Genomic DNA, 15,646 nt, shown 5'->3' with positions numbered 1-15,646 from the left:
GCCAGTGTTATCGCCCATCTCGAGGTTCAGGCTTTATGGAAAATGTTCATAATTGGGAAGAACATTTGATCTCCGATGAAAACATTTGATTGGAAAGCATTTTTTGTTGCGCGCTATGCGTGCTCGATTCCTAGGCTCGCCCCGCCCTGCAGCTCGCCTGCTGCGCGGCCTCGCCCGCAGCTCGGCTGCTGCGTTGCCTCGCCTGCTCTATTGGCATGCGCAGCGCACAATAGACCCTTTTCACGGGGGCCATTTTGTGTAGAAAAGGCAGGGTAAACACAGGTGCAAGCAAAACAGTAATGAGGGTTTCCAACTTCCAACCAAGGAAGTTGGAAACCCTCATTAGTGTTTTCCAAGCTAATCACCTCAGTGCCTCAGGAACCAGCACTTTACATCAACCTGTCGAGGGACTATTGATGAAAATGAGCTAAGGCTACAATCTGGCATATTTACATGCAAATGTTCATTAATGTTGCACTGTCCCTATGAAAAATAAATAAACCAGTGCTCCAGTAATAAAGTGAGAGATGTTTAGTTTGAATAGAGACCGTGGGGGTGGGGGGGTTGAAAAGGTGTTCTGAAGGACATTATGTGGGTGGGTATGAGTGGGTGGAGGTGGGGAAGGTATTTTGCACACCATCGGATAGTAGTTACCCTGTATCAGTAATGTGGCTGTTTTGAATGAACGGTGCCAATAAAAAATGTATCAACATTTTTTTTTTTTTATAATTTAATCATTCAAAACGGTTCATTGCCTCATAACAATATGTGATCTGTTGTTGTCTGTCGTATGGTTTTTAATTTGTCCCAGTGTTTAACAGCGAAATCTGAGCAGCACATCCGACTTGATTAAAGGAACGAGACTGCAAAGCAGTTGAAGTGGAAAAGCAATAAGAGGTAGCTTGTTGGCCAAAATGCTTAATTATGAGAATAATGATAATAAAAGGCAGAATAAACACAGGTGCGAGCAACACACTAATGAGGGTTTCCAAATTCCAATTTAAGTTTGAAACCCTCATTAGTGTTTTGCTTGCACCTGTGTTTACCCTGCCTTCTCGACACAAAATGGCCCCCGTGAGAAGGGTCTATAAAATAAGTCGAATACAAAGTAGATGAAATAGTTAAAAAAGAATATGATAATATTCTGGAATAGAGTCTTCTGCACCAAACCTCTCAGTCTGAGCTGATGGGTCAGGAGTGCAAAAGCCTGTCGATTGTCCGGAGGCTGCATACAACTTTATCCACCAACATTAATGGGTGTTCCTTACACATTGTGCGTCAGTAATATCAAATGATCAAGGTACAGATACAAAGTAACTGAGCAATTGTTCAAATATCCAACCGCCAGTTTCCTGTGTACGCAAGCAGCCAGCATTTCTTCACCCTATGATTTGAGAAAAGTGTCTTGTGGTACAAATGCGTAAATGCCTTCTGTTGTTTACGTCAAAGCATAGACACCTGGCCTCACACTGTCATCAGCAGCAGCCCATCATTCGCTGCCCTGTGTGTCTGCAGTCAGCACTTGAACAGGACGTCTCCCCTGTTTACCAGTTTCTCCTCCCGTGTGGACAGGAAGCACCACACACTCTAGAAGCAGAAGTGACTTTATAACAGGGTGATTATTAAAAGCTGCTGCAGTAATATATAGGGATGCACCGATATGAAAATTTTGGCCCATGCCGATAACCGATATTAACATTGCTGTTATGGCCGATAACCGATATTTACCGATGTCGATATGATCTGTATAAAACCACATTTTTATGATCATCACATTTTGTACATACTGAAAAACACATGTTAACACTGAATTTGAAAAAGTTATGCATTTCTTTATTTGCAAAGCCTTTGGAAAAGCCCATAAATCATAGATTTACTGCATTATTTCATATCAATGTGAAGAATTTGGCTGATAATGATAACCGATATTAACATTACAACATCTGACCGATACCGATATGACCGATATGTTAAAAAATGACTAACATTGGCCGATACCGATATGATTGCCGATATATCGTGCATCCCTAGTAATATATATATTAATTAGGGTTGTCAAAAGTATCGATAGTATCGAAAAAATCAACACTAAAAATTTTAAACTGATATAATACTCATTTGCAACAGATATCGATAAGTATCAATACTAAACATGTTAAACTGATACAATACTAACTTGCAACAGTATCAATATGAGCAGTGCTTTCTCTTAATGAAAAATCAAACCTACTACCGATTTGCCCCTCCCTGTCATTGGTGGGTATCTGTTGCTTCAACAAGCTCAACGTGTTCTGATAGGCTGATGACTAGATCAGGTGTAATCTGCTCTGTTATGATAGGCTGATCACTAGAGCAAGTGTAATCTGCTGTGTAAGGTCAAAGTTTTTAATGAGTTTTATCAAGCCTAGATTATGGAGAAGCGTGCGTCTGTCCGTCCATCTGTCTTTGTTTATTTTTTATGCCTCTTGATGTCTTGTCGCATCCCCCCGCGTGGTATCAAGTATCGATATTTTCCTAGGTATCGGTATCAAAGCAGAAATTCTAGTATCGTGACATCCCTAATATGAATGATACTATATTACTATAAGGGCATTAAACAAATTAGCCCTTAATTAATTAAATTGTATTAATTACCCAATAATTAGAGCCACTAAACAATTTCTAGGATGAGGCCTATGGACCAATAATGCATGTTGTAATCGTGCCACAAGCATCAAATCAAACACATTTCTTATCTTCATTGATTAAATACCACTGGAACATTCATGGCGACAATAAAGAGGAGTTGTTTTTCTTGTGTTGGCGGCTATCTGTTTGTCACGATCTCTGGTCCTGGCATCACAAGAGCAGCTCGAGCCAATGAATGAGCTTCTTACACACAAACTGCAACAGCTCATTAGCCACGCTTCACTTCCCCTAAACAGCTTCGGGCGGGCTGTCCCATCCAGACCACGTGTGACACAGCGTGCGGGGACAGGCCACCACCCAGACCACGTGTGACACAGCGTGCGGGGACAGGCCACCACCCAGCAATTGTTCACTATCTCTCTCTCTGTCTCTCTACCTCACTCTCTCACTCTCCTTAAAACACCAACAAAGAGGGACCCAGTAACGCGGAGCTCAAATAGCCAATATGGCAAACGTGGAGAGCGGTGTGCGCTGGGTGACTGAAGCGGTGGCAGGAGCCAGTAGACTCCCCACTGAGGCGGACAACTGGATCAAACCTCTTATTCGCAAATCCCAGAAGGCCAAAGAGTTTGCCTACTGTCCATACAGCAAGTTCAGAGTAGGAGCAGCGCTTATGGCACACGACGGAACAGTCTTCACAGGTACAGTTATCATTTCTCATCATGCATTTTCAAATTGTTACGCTGAACAAAATTAAGACTTTTATTACAGTATAGAACAGCAAGTCAAGTCAGAACAATTAAGAGGTGCGTATCAACTCAATATCTTATGCCTGTGATACACTAGAAGACTGGTTCATTAAGATGTTTTATCACGACTGAGAAAACGGACTGAATTACACTGCACAACTGACTCAGACGAGGCAGTATACACTACAAGACTTTTCACATTCAAATTCAAACATGTTTGATATCATCTTTGTGGCTTCGACTGGTGTCGGAGGGCAGTTTACACTTGAAGACTAGAAATGTGTACCCAGTATACACTAACAGATTTAACTGCAGACAACAACTGCAGACTAGAGTCAACAAAGACAGACTGAGCCCAAGTGGAAATCCTGTGTAAAATCAGGGGGGAAGTCTTGTAGTGTAAACTAGGCATTAAAGAAAACTAAATCTGGGCTGGATTAGGCGAGTGCCCAGGGGCACCAAACTCCGGCATCTGCGGCCAACATGACTGTCTTTCAACATGACTGTCTTTCAACATGACTGTCTTTCAGAGGCCAACTGTCTTTCAGAGGCCAACAGTCTTTCAGAGGCCAACAGTCTTTCAGAGGCCAACAGTCTTTCAGAGGCCAACAGTCTTTCAGAGGCTGCAGCGATCTCATTTGTAAAGCTACACTGAAGATATTAGAGCCAGACCGATACTGGATTTCTGAGGCAGATGCCGATATTAGGGACTAAAAAAATTCCGATATCGATATATCAGCCGATATTCTTATTATATTTACACATTATATTACACAATTGTTTTTGCAATGATCCCTCAAATATCAAACACTGGACAAAGATATGACTTGACATGACTTGAGATATGTTAATGTAGGCAGGATATTTTACAGCTTATCAATCAACTTGGAATTTTTTTTTAAATGACATCAATACAATGAAACAGTAAACTTCACTGGGAATTTAATAATTTTAAATAACTAGAAATACAGAAATGCAAATATAACAAATATAAAATATAAGTTGAGTTAAGAAAAAAGATCAAATACCGGTATACACAACATGCTGTAACTTAAAAAATACAAAATAAAAACATATCGGCAATATCGGCCAACAGATCGGCCAATACCGATATATCGGTTAAATTTCTTTTATTTAAACAACATTTCAGAACATGTGGATTTTTGTGAAGTCACCAAGGAGGACTCAAACAAATCTACAATATGAACAAGTAAGCAACTGGACCTCATTGATTACAGGCAGTGCGAAACACCTTTACCAACCAAGCCAGAAGCTGCCCTTAAATTGGTATTTTGTAATTTAAGGTAAGTTTAAGAAGAGACCCGTAATGATGACTATCCTTGAACTCTAACCTCTTTTCTATTTTTCCAACAGGTTGCAATGTTGAGAATGCATGCTACAACCTTGGTGCCTGTGCAGAGAGGACAGCTATAACCAAGGCTGTGTCTGAAGGACACAGACGTTTTAAGGCTATAGCCATCGCCAGGTAGCCTACTTTATTCATATAACCTCTTTCCTGCATACCTTTATGTTGAGGTCAATATTCACTGATCACTGTGTCTAGTAAGGCTGTGAATCTTCACTGGCCTCACGATTCGATTCGATTACGATTCAGAGGGCTACAATTCGATTCGATTACGATTATCGATGCATCTCGATGCATCATAAAATCGATGCATCACTTTTTCCCCCAATACATGATTTATTTTTTCTCACTTTCTTTTTTCTCACTGTGTGGCTACTTTTAAAATAAAAGTGCATTTGGAATTGCATTGTATTATGATCCATAATTAAAATAAACAACTGCATGTACTTCCATTATATTTTATTTGATTATTAACACCTTGATTGCCAGCGACGAGTGTACTCGTCAAACACAATCCAGCTGTTAACTGCCAGCGACGAGTGTACTCGTCAAAAAAATCGATTTTTTTTTTTTGACGGTAGGTTGTGCATCTAAGCCTTTTACATCTCTTATATAGGTATTGGACGTGTACAACGTGTACAACCCATTCCACCGACCCACTAAGTGGCGACAAGGAAGGAGGAAGGCAAGCAAAAAGCAGTGTGACTGAAGCCATTCTCATGAAGGTGGATTGGCGAAGGCGCTTTTATTTTCGCGCTGATTGCTGGCGATACGGGATTGCAAATTTACATAATACATTACAGGTGGAACACACTTTGAAACACGCAGCATAAATATGACCAGAATCGCAAAAGCTTCTCTCAACCAAAACTCCAAGAAGCAAGCGAGTCCATGCCGACTTCCTCAAACAGCAGCCGTGCAGATCGACAGGCACAGGACAGCAGCAAAAGCACTGAGACTGTGACGGCCGCTGCAGGCAAGAAGAGGGAGGAGTTGAAGCAACTCTGCCTCTCGCTCTCTCCCTCTCTCTCTCTCTCTCTCTCTCTCTCGCTCTCTCTCTCTCCCTCCCTCCCTCTCTCTCTCTCTCTCTCTCTCTCCCTCTCCCCCTCTCACTAGGATTAAACCTAGTGCGTCTCCCTCCCGAGAGGGAGGGAGAGAGAGAGAGAGGGAGGGAGAGCGAGAGGGAGGGAGAGAGAGAGAGAGAGAGAGAGAGAGGGAGGGAGAGCGAGGGGGAGAGAGAGAGAGAGAGAGAGAGAGCGAGAGGGGGAGGGAGAGAGAGAGAGAGAGAGAGCCAAAAATGAATGGTTAAAGTGACAGTTCTATCGAATTTCACAAAAAGCTGTTTATCTCTGAATATTCTTTCTGACGCTAAAACCATGCTGTATTCAACTGCTAATGCTTACATAACTACTAACTCTACAAACTAACTCTTTTAGACAGAGAAAGTACACATTCTATTAGTACTTTTGAGATATTGTATGTTCACAAACTCCAAGCAGAAAATAATTCTCGGCTCCTGTAAAATGAGCCACAATCCTCAAAAAACGGCTTGGCAGAAGCTACCTACAGCAAGAAAAAAACGGCTGGCAGTCAATGTGTTAAAAAAAAAAATAATAATAAAAAAAATAAATAATAATAATCGATTTTTGACATTTGTGAATCGATGCAGAATCGTGCACGTCCGCATCGCGATGCATCTTATAATCGATTATTTTTGACACCCCTAGTGTCTAGATGCCTACACAACTATTGATTCATCCAAACTCCATATATTTAGGCCACAATATAACTGAGACACTGAGTAAAAGGTTTCTTGCTATTGAAACAACTGCGCTGTTACTGAGGCAACACGTGTGTCTGTTAAAGCATCTGTAAGAAATGGACTGCTGTAGAAAAAGGTCCCTTACAAAAATGTGAAAATGACTTCAAATGTGAAAATTTCAATGTATAGATTAAGTGTTTTTTCCCCATGTAAACTTTTTTCACATTTTCACATGTTGGATCATGTAAATGTTTGTCGCACATGTGTCAATGGGAAATGTCACACGGTCACATGAAAACCAACATGTGCAAAAAACAACATGTGCTTTGTATTCACATGTGGATTTTCTCATGTACCTTTTGAGAACGATGACTACAGTACTGTGACACGCGTGACATTATAGTTTCTTTAAGTCCACTAAATAGTATGACTTTCTGCAGTGACCTGGAGGATGAGTTCATCTCTCCTTGTGGTGGCTGCCGACAGTTTATGAGAGAGGTAATGTATGTCTATGGTTTATTCAGCATCACAACAATTTGATCAAGAATTATACTGCTCCCAGTGTTACGGTTTATAAGCCATTGATTGATTCCCTCCACGTTCCATCAGAAATACAGTACACACACACTATGCATATGACATGCATCATTAGACTGTTGAAACTCTGGGTTTTGCCCTGATCGTTCAAAACTCACCTCTCCCCATTCAGTTCGGTGATCAGTGGTCCGTCTTCTTGTCCAAGCCGGACGGATCCTACATGGACATGACGGTAGAAGAACTGCTGCCGGTCTCATTTAGTCCTGATGACCTGAAGAAAAAGAGAGTTTCCAGCACACACAATGGCTCAACATGACACTTTCCAAAAAAGGAATGGATAAAAGCCCTATACATACAGGCTACAGCAGTTCCCCCCCACCCAATATGGGGTCCTTAAGGGGGTTCCAAGCAAAATGAGGAATAAATTCACTGTTATTCCATAATTCATTTGAAGCAAATCCAGTAAAATGATGTAGGAATGACTTTTCCAATTCAAGGTTTCACTGCCACCTACAGTATATAAACTGTCTACAATTGTGCAGCTCTGTGCAAAATCATATCCAACAAAAAACAACATAACACAAAAGGACTTGAATATGTACTTTTTTGGCCTTTTTAGTCATCTTTTATAGAAATTGTACTTTAAAACACATGCGGAACTCATTTATAAATAACATAAAAAGTGTATTGCCTTTGCACTTCTAAAAGTGGGTGTGATATTTACAACAGATATAATTGTGTGTGAAGTGGAACATCGCTGAATTTTAGTGATGCCCAGCTATGCATGTCAGTCAGACCAGAAACGTTCAGTGTATGTATGTATGAACCCTGGAAACAAAATATTGTTTTACTTTCTGAAAAACAGTACAGGGCTCTAACTTGAATGTAAATCTTTTGTAGAGAAAATCTGTGACATGGTAAATTCCAGTTTAGACTTGAAAGTGTGTCTTTGACCCTTGGTGTACTCATGTATGTTAAATAAAAATAAAAGAATACAGTAGTCAATTAAATGTACGTACATATGTATGTATGTATGTATGTATGCATCTATCTATCTATCTATGCACATTTGCAGCTTGCTGTGAGGTCAAATAATTCTGCAAAATGTGATGTCTAAAATTATTATTACGAGTGCAGTGCCCGTTCCCCTCGCTCCCCTTCCCTCCATTCACAGATCATGCTCTCCCACTCTTCACCCCCTCCCGATTGGTTGAATTGCACAAAATTTGACACTGCACTTTCTCGGGTCCCCAGCAGCGCACCTGCCAAGTTTGAAGTCGATCGGACCAACAGTGATTTATAACCTCATCAGTGATGTCATAGCAGTGTGAGCTGTGATTGGTCTATGTAAGAAGATGTCATAGCAGCGTGAGCTGTGATTGGTCTATGGATCGTGTCTGGGGCCCCCCATCCTGTCGAGGGTATAGCCCCTCCGGCCATAAACGAACACAGCAGAATACCGCTTGAGGGGGTGTTCGGTTGGAGTGGACTCATCTCGTATTCACCTGTATTGAACAAATGAGCGCTCAGTTTCTCGTCTGTGTCACCTTGTGTCACCTATGCTGTGTGCAGTCCATCCATGGTTCAGTCCATCCATGGTCCAGTCATCCATGGTCCAGTCCATCCATGGTCCAGTCATCCATGGTGCAGTCCGGTGCACTCGGTGGAGATGAACTGCGGCGCCTCGCTCTGCTCGAGTCGGGTGTCGGGTAGCCCTGTTCGGAATTGGTCCCTATGACAGAAATAGTGGACTATTTAGTGTCGCCTTTTTTTTTATAGTGTCCGAATTCTCAACTGTTAATTTGATTCACTATTTAGTCCACTAAAAAATACCCACAATGCACAGCGATTTCTAGTGAACAGGGAATGTACCCTACATTTTCGCCGGTATACCACAATGCAATGCGGTACTCATGGAATGTAACTGTTACACACAAGAAAGAGAAAGGCTGTATGCTGCTGTATTAAGCCTGGGCACAAAGACTGTTTCAATGAAGAGCTGCTGAATCCCACTGAGAATCAGGCAAGGACTGTGAAAGCAGTCCTTGAATTCATCGCTGCCACAGGAGTAGGGAATTAGAAACACCATAAACAGTACCATCTCACTTCCGACCAGTGAGAGGCAGCAATGTGCCGTAAGGCATCTAGTCTGCCGGAAAGCTATCAGAAGAAGCAGAAAGAAAAAGAAGAAATGCAATGCGGTTGTCTTTACCGAAGGAGAAGAAGAAAGTCATTAGCTCGCGAGCTAATGAATCACCAGCAAAGCTTGCTATTAGGAGACACTAGCACCACAGTTGACAAAACCACACATGCACGTAATTAGAATGTCAATGATTGATTTAGAATAGTAAATCTATGAAGCCTCGTTTCTTCTCAATGTCACCAGCTGATATTTATGGCTGTTTGTGAGTGACATTGAGAATTTCAGAGGGTTACACACTCCAAAAACATGTCATTTCTCTGTACTTACAGGCTAAGTAGAGGGTATGATGTGAATTTACCCTGTAAGAAGCCTACTTGTACCAAATCTGTACTTAGGTTACAGGGCAAGTGTTGTGTTGTTGTGCAATTAGGCCAAATCTGGTACCCTGTACTTATAGCCTATGTAAGATTAGTCTTTAAACAGTAGCCTAATGTTGACCTACGTTGGGAGCTGTGTCTCACAACTCAACCCCCCCCCCCCCCCCTCCGCTCGCTCTCACTCGTTATGAGACAAGGAAACGAGGCTTCATAGATTTACTCAACCCCCCCCCCCCCTTCCCCCCCCCCCCCCCCCCCGCTCGCTCTCACTCGTTATGGAGCAGGGGGGGGCATTCTCGCCGGGGGGGCATTTCTCGGCATAACACAGGCGGAGCAAGTTGGACAACTTTTCTTCTAACCATCATGCAACGGGCCTTTGTTGTCTTTTTGTGACGTCGCACAAGATGGCGGCGGCCGGTGTACGCAAGGGAAAGGAATAGCTAGCAGTAGCCTATTATTTATTTCCCGGTTATATCGGTCCTTTCAGAAGTTTAATTTACAAACAGAAGACCCGTATGTGCGGATGATATCATGAATATATAAACTGGAACTTAACTCTGAGAGGAAGTAGAAGCTCCTCTCTTATGGACTCAGATTCGTTTTTGTTTTGACTCGTGAAGCTAACGTTAGCTGAGGCTATATTGCGTGGAGCTTTGAAGGATAACGATTGTCAGTAAATAGTGCAGGAGGAAAAGTCACGGTGTGAAAAATGAAAATATCTAAAGACAAGTCCAGAAGCTGAGAGCTGTGGTGAAGCAGCGACTAACTGCGGCTGTTGAAGAGATATTTGGGCTGTTTGAAAGAATGATAGCTGAGTACGATGAGGAAGCTACTCATTCAAAAGAGGAGATCGGCTGACAACGAAAACTGCTGGACGCTGTGCGGTTACACAGAGAAGCCTTGCCTCCAGACCTCCAGCAGCTGTCGGTCATTAAAGAAATGCCTCCCCCTGAGCAGCAGGAGTGGAGCCCCAGTCTGGACCAGGAGGACCCAGAGCCTCCACACATCAAAGAGGAACAGGAGGAACTCTGGACCAGTCAGGAGGGAGAGCAGCTTCAATGGCCAGAGGAGGCCCATATCACCCAGTTCCCATTCACTGTTGTCACTGTGAAGAGTGAGGAAGATGAAGAGAAACCTCAGTCCTCACAGCTTCATCAAAGCCAAACCGAGGAGAACAGAGAGGCAGAGCCTCTAGCCAGCAGCTCAGCTGAAGACAGTGATGATGAATGGATGGAAACTGGTGAGCCTCAGTCAGGTTTATACTCACAGAAAAACAGTGAAATTCTTGGGAAGAAACACTTGAGTTGCTTAGTTTGTGGTAAAATATTTGGTCATAAATCACACTTGAAGACACATGATAGTCCACACAGGTGAGAAACCATTTCATAGATACAGTCTGCGTGGGGGAACGTGCACACAATGTTACTTCTGTTTTACATCAGTGGGGGATTTCCCCCACGCCGACCCATTTATTCTTAGTGCACTGACATGACCACGCCTCTATGACAAGACACCACCTGAATCTATTGCTCAGTCTGTTGTAAAGGTTTTCATCAAATAAGCTTGAAGAGGGGGGGGGGGATGCATTAGGCCAGTGATACTCAACTTGCGGCCCGCGGGCCACATGCAGCCCACGATGGAATTGCAAAAAATAAATAAAAAAAATACAGTGCACCTGAACGCAACATGCAAGATACCCGCTGAATAAGTGTCCAAATGTTCATGTCATTCTGGTCAATACTCCACTTCTGTCATAGCATTTCAGTCTGGAATATGGAATATCTTTCAATAATCTATGATTTAGCTGCTAAATTGTCAAATACCGCCATCTGCTCGCTACCCAGGCACTTATGTATGTACTTAACCTAACTAACTTAACCTACCTAACTATCCGGCATGCACAACATTGTCAGACTAAACTCCGGCTGACACCCCAAAAACCTACAATCCGCTACAGAAAAATGTATATTGTTTGTTTATTAACTGGCCCCTGGCCTTCTATCATTTCACGAAAGTGGCCCCCGGGCAAAGCAAGTTGAGTATCCCTGCATTAGGCTATAAATAGTACATTTTAATCTTGTCTGTTAACGGCTAATGATTGGTTAACGAGTGTTGGGTTGTCGGTCAGGAAAGAAAAGGTCTGGGTGGGGAAAGTGAAAAGGCAGCGCTTGCCCCTCCCTCATTACCACCACTGAGGTGCCCTTGAGCAAGGCTCTTAACCCCAACTGCTCCAGTGGAGCTGATCAGTGGCCAGCAGATCAGACTGTGGTTGTACTGGTCAGCTTCCAGGTATGAATGTGTGTGTGAATGTGAACAGGGCACACAAAAAAAAAGTTTTTTCACCACGATCCCTAAATGGCACATTTAGTTACTTTCTGCTAATTTGACAATTTTTTTTCTTGGATCTGATTGTTTCTCAGGAACTGGCGAAGTTCGTGTTAAGGTCTTGGACTGGGACTCTAGTGATGATCCGACTCCCTCTGCATGTGAGAACCCGAAACCAAAGGCAGAGAGCAGCATGTCAGACAGGTGCTGCTCCATCTGTGGGAAGACATTTGAGAAACCTTCAAGGCTGAAGAGGCACATGCCGGTGCACATGAGGACGCCCAAGACCCGCTATCAGTGTGAACTTTGTGACAAGAGTTTCACACAACTCGACAAGCTGATGCGACACCAGAGCAGTCACAGGAGTAACAGGCACCCCTGCCCCGACTGCGACAAAGTGTTCAACAGACCGTCGAGGTTAGAGAGGCACAAGAAAACTCACTTAAAGATCCCCAAGGTGCCTCATCAGTGTTCGCACTGCCCCAAGTCGTTCGACAAACCGCACAAACTCCTCCGCCACGAGCGGATGCACACCGGGGAGAAGCCTTTCACCTGCTCGACCTGCGGGAAGGCATTCGCCGAATTGGGCCACTGCAAGGCGCACGAGAAGACGCACGAGGAGCAGCCGGACAAGCCCCACCGCTGCACGGACTGCGGGATGTGCTTCTACAAAGCCTCGGCGCTCCGGCGGCACTTCCGCTCGCACACGAGGGAGAAACCTTACCGCTGCTCCCTGTGCGACAGCTGCTTCTCCCGCTCGGAGGGGCTGAAGCGGCACATGAGGATCCACAGCGGGGAGAGACCGCACAAATGCCTCGCCTGTAAGAAAGGCTTCTACTGCCGGAAGGATTTAAAGAACCACTCCCGGGTCCACACGGGAGAGAAACCACACATCTGCCCGGTGTGCGGTAAAGCTTTCTCACAGATGGGCAACATGAATGAACACAAACGGAATGTCCACATCAAGGCGGAGAAGTACGTCTGCAACGATTGCGGGGCGACGTTCACGCGGTACAAGTCATATACGTATCATCAGCGCTGCCACACGGGAGAGAAACCCTACCTGTGCCTCACCTGTGGTCTCCGGTTTAGATGGAGCCACTGTCTCGCAAGACACCGGAGGACGCACACACACAGACAGATGTCTATGGAGGACACATCCAAGGACATGAGTTTTGAAGTACCCTCTGAGCGTTCCAGTTGTTAAAAACTGCAGACTAAATGTGATGATAACATTTCATCTTTTACCGAGGCAGAAGTCAACATAAGATTTACTTGTTTTGCATTAAGGTGAGGACTAATCTTAAAGTCCCTGGAAACCAAAATCCACAAAAACCTTCTAACTATTAAATTGAGGGTCTTATGTGAGTAATTGTGTGCCTCAGAAAGTATTTTGACATTACTTTCAACCCTAACCCCAAAAATCAACACTTTTCTACAAGGTCTGGATTTCCATTTCCTCATTGAAGAGAGTGGTGCGCACGGTGCTAAAATGATCATGATCTTATCACGTCATAAGATTTAATCGAATCACATGCACGCACGCGTGCACACACACACTGACACACGCACAGTAGCGCTGTGCACTCGCAGCGGCAGAGATCTCTTCCTCTCCGTCCCTCTCTGTCTCTGCCGTGAGGTTATGCGCCGAGCAACGCGCGAACACACACACACACTCCATCTCTCTTTCCTTCTCTCTCTCTCTCCGTTTTCCTCTCTCTCTCTCTCTCTCTCTCGGAGGAGACCTTCTGCAGATGGGACACGCCCACACAGTCCGCGGGAGAAAATACACTGTAAAATCTAATTGATTCTCATCACTTTTGCCATGACTGTCAAACCTAAATTTATATACTTTGCGACGTTCATCATCGTTCAAATTTGGCTGGTGGCTTTTATTAATTAATACACAGGACAAGATGTTACTATCCCTTGTGCCAAAATCCGAGGAAAAACACATTTAGAAGCCCAATCCAGAATAAAACAAGCTAACAGGCTAACAAACTAATAAACAAGACACAAATCACCAGTTACCTACCCTAGCCAACAGCAGTATGAAGCATGTCATTGGGGTTTTCAAGTGGGCACCTTCCTTCACCGCCTTTTCGTTAAGTTAGGCCCACAACACCTCAAGAAGGCTTAACGGTGTAATCCAGCGTCCTGGAAACACCCCCCTCCATGCTACCACCGCACAACTGCATATTACCTCACTATCTAAGCCTAGCTATCCAGGTCGGTTCGGTATGACATTCCTGACTACACCACCACTGTCAATGATGTGGTGGTGTAGTAGCTTATTAACATAGGTTCCTGTGATGTGATGAACTCAAAATGCTAAATAATCAAAAAATATTTCTGGTTTCCAGGGACTTTAACTGAAGCTGACTTTTCACCTTGCTGTTTGCTTTGCTCATTGTAAAAACATTTGTGAAGGAATTAATGTTTACTACAGGGCTCCAGACTAACCATGTCCTTCATCAACATGTTTAGTTATTGGCACCAGCAGACAATAGCATGGCATCAATATTTTCAGGGTTCCCACGGTCAGGAAAAACCTGGAAAGGTCGTGGAGATTCAACATCTTGTTTTCCAGGCCTGGAAAAGTAATGGGATTTTGTTGTGTGTAATGAATTCATTGTGACAGTAATCTTCCGCGACATTCTGCGTAATGTAACAACAGCAATTTTCTTTTCTGTATCTGTTGACATCATGTAGCTCTAATGTGTCGATGCGTGACGTTTTTTGTTGTTGTTTTTACTATTACAGGTCATGGATTTTAGAACTTCCATGTAATGTGACCCACTGACTCCAAATCAATAGCAAAAATGATTACTACACTGGATCAATATAAGACACAGCTCTTTATATTGGATTTGAGTGCTTCATTTTATTTACATTTTTATGGAAAATTCACATTTTATTTCAATTGCTTCCATGCACTGTAATGTGATACAGTGACTCGAAAGCACTAAAATCCTATTCCCACTGTAGTAGTCATTTCTGGTATTGATTCAGAGTCATCGCCTAACATTACATGGGAACTCTATTATGGATCTTTGACAAGTCATGGAAAATGTTTTGAAATTGTATCCACTAATGCAGTGCTCGTTCCCCTTCCCCCATTCACACATCATGCCCATGGCGTGGATCAACTTTTGTGATAGTGAAATTGAAACTCCAGATCACCTGGCTGTTTGTATATACTGTGACTTTCTGGGTGGATTTACATGACTGGCTGTCGACCAAAATCCAACTACATGGCCCTCTCACAAGAGAGAACATTTGTGTTTGGTATCAACATGGACACTAAAAGTGACTTGGTACATTGAACAACCTGGTACTCCTGGCGAAAATGTTCATACAAGGAGGAAAGTGAAACCCCTTTTCACTGTCTTTAAAAGGGACCTTGTGGACACTCATCTAATGAAAAGAAAACGTGCAAAGTCGAAGCTTATGAAGACCTGAAAATATTTGAGGACGTCTAGTATAACTATGGACTTAGAATTACATTTTTATTTTACTTGTTTATTTTACTTATTATACTTTATTTTTTTCTATCATTTATGCCTTTTGTTTATTTTGCTAATGTGCCTTGTATGTGAAGAATATTATGTTTTATTGCCTTGATGTTGTAAATGATTCTAAGTTTTTAATAATAAAAAAACAAAAAACGTTCAACCTGGAAAACGTAGCACACGGTGCAAAACGTTTTACAGCTTGAACATGCCCCATGTCATGAAAGGTCACCTGACATCCCACGCA

The 15,646-nt window shown here is 43.0% G+C and overlaps 1 protein-coding gene across 1 annotated transcript; it reads left to right on the top strand.

Moving 5' to 3' along the window:
* Positions 1–3,133: 3,133 nt before the first annotated feature.
* Positions 3,134–7,988, top strand: LOC310794501 (cytidine deaminase-like; the record flags this gene model as incomplete). Its single annotated transcript, XM_083656485.1, has 4 exons — positions 3,134–3,329; positions 4,752–4,863; positions 6,946–7,003; positions 7,215–7,988. The coding sequence occupies 4 exons, from the start codon at positions 3,134–3,136 to the stop codon at positions 7,356–7,358; spliced, it is 510 nt and encodes a 169-aa protein (XP_083512611.1). The 3' UTR covers positions 7,359–7,988.
* Between the last annotated feature and the right edge of the window lie 7,658 nt (positions 7,989–15,646).

Source organism: Poromitra crassiceps, assembly GCF_964638095.1.
Source record: "Poromitra crassiceps genome assembly, chromosome: 20".
Classification (NCBI taxonomy): domain Eukaryota; kingdom Metazoa; phylum Chordata; class Actinopteri; order Beryciformes; family Melamphaidae; genus Poromitra; species Poromitra crassiceps.
The sequence above is the reverse complement of the archived record's forward strand: the minus strand, read 5'-3'. Positions and strand labels throughout refer to the sequence as shown.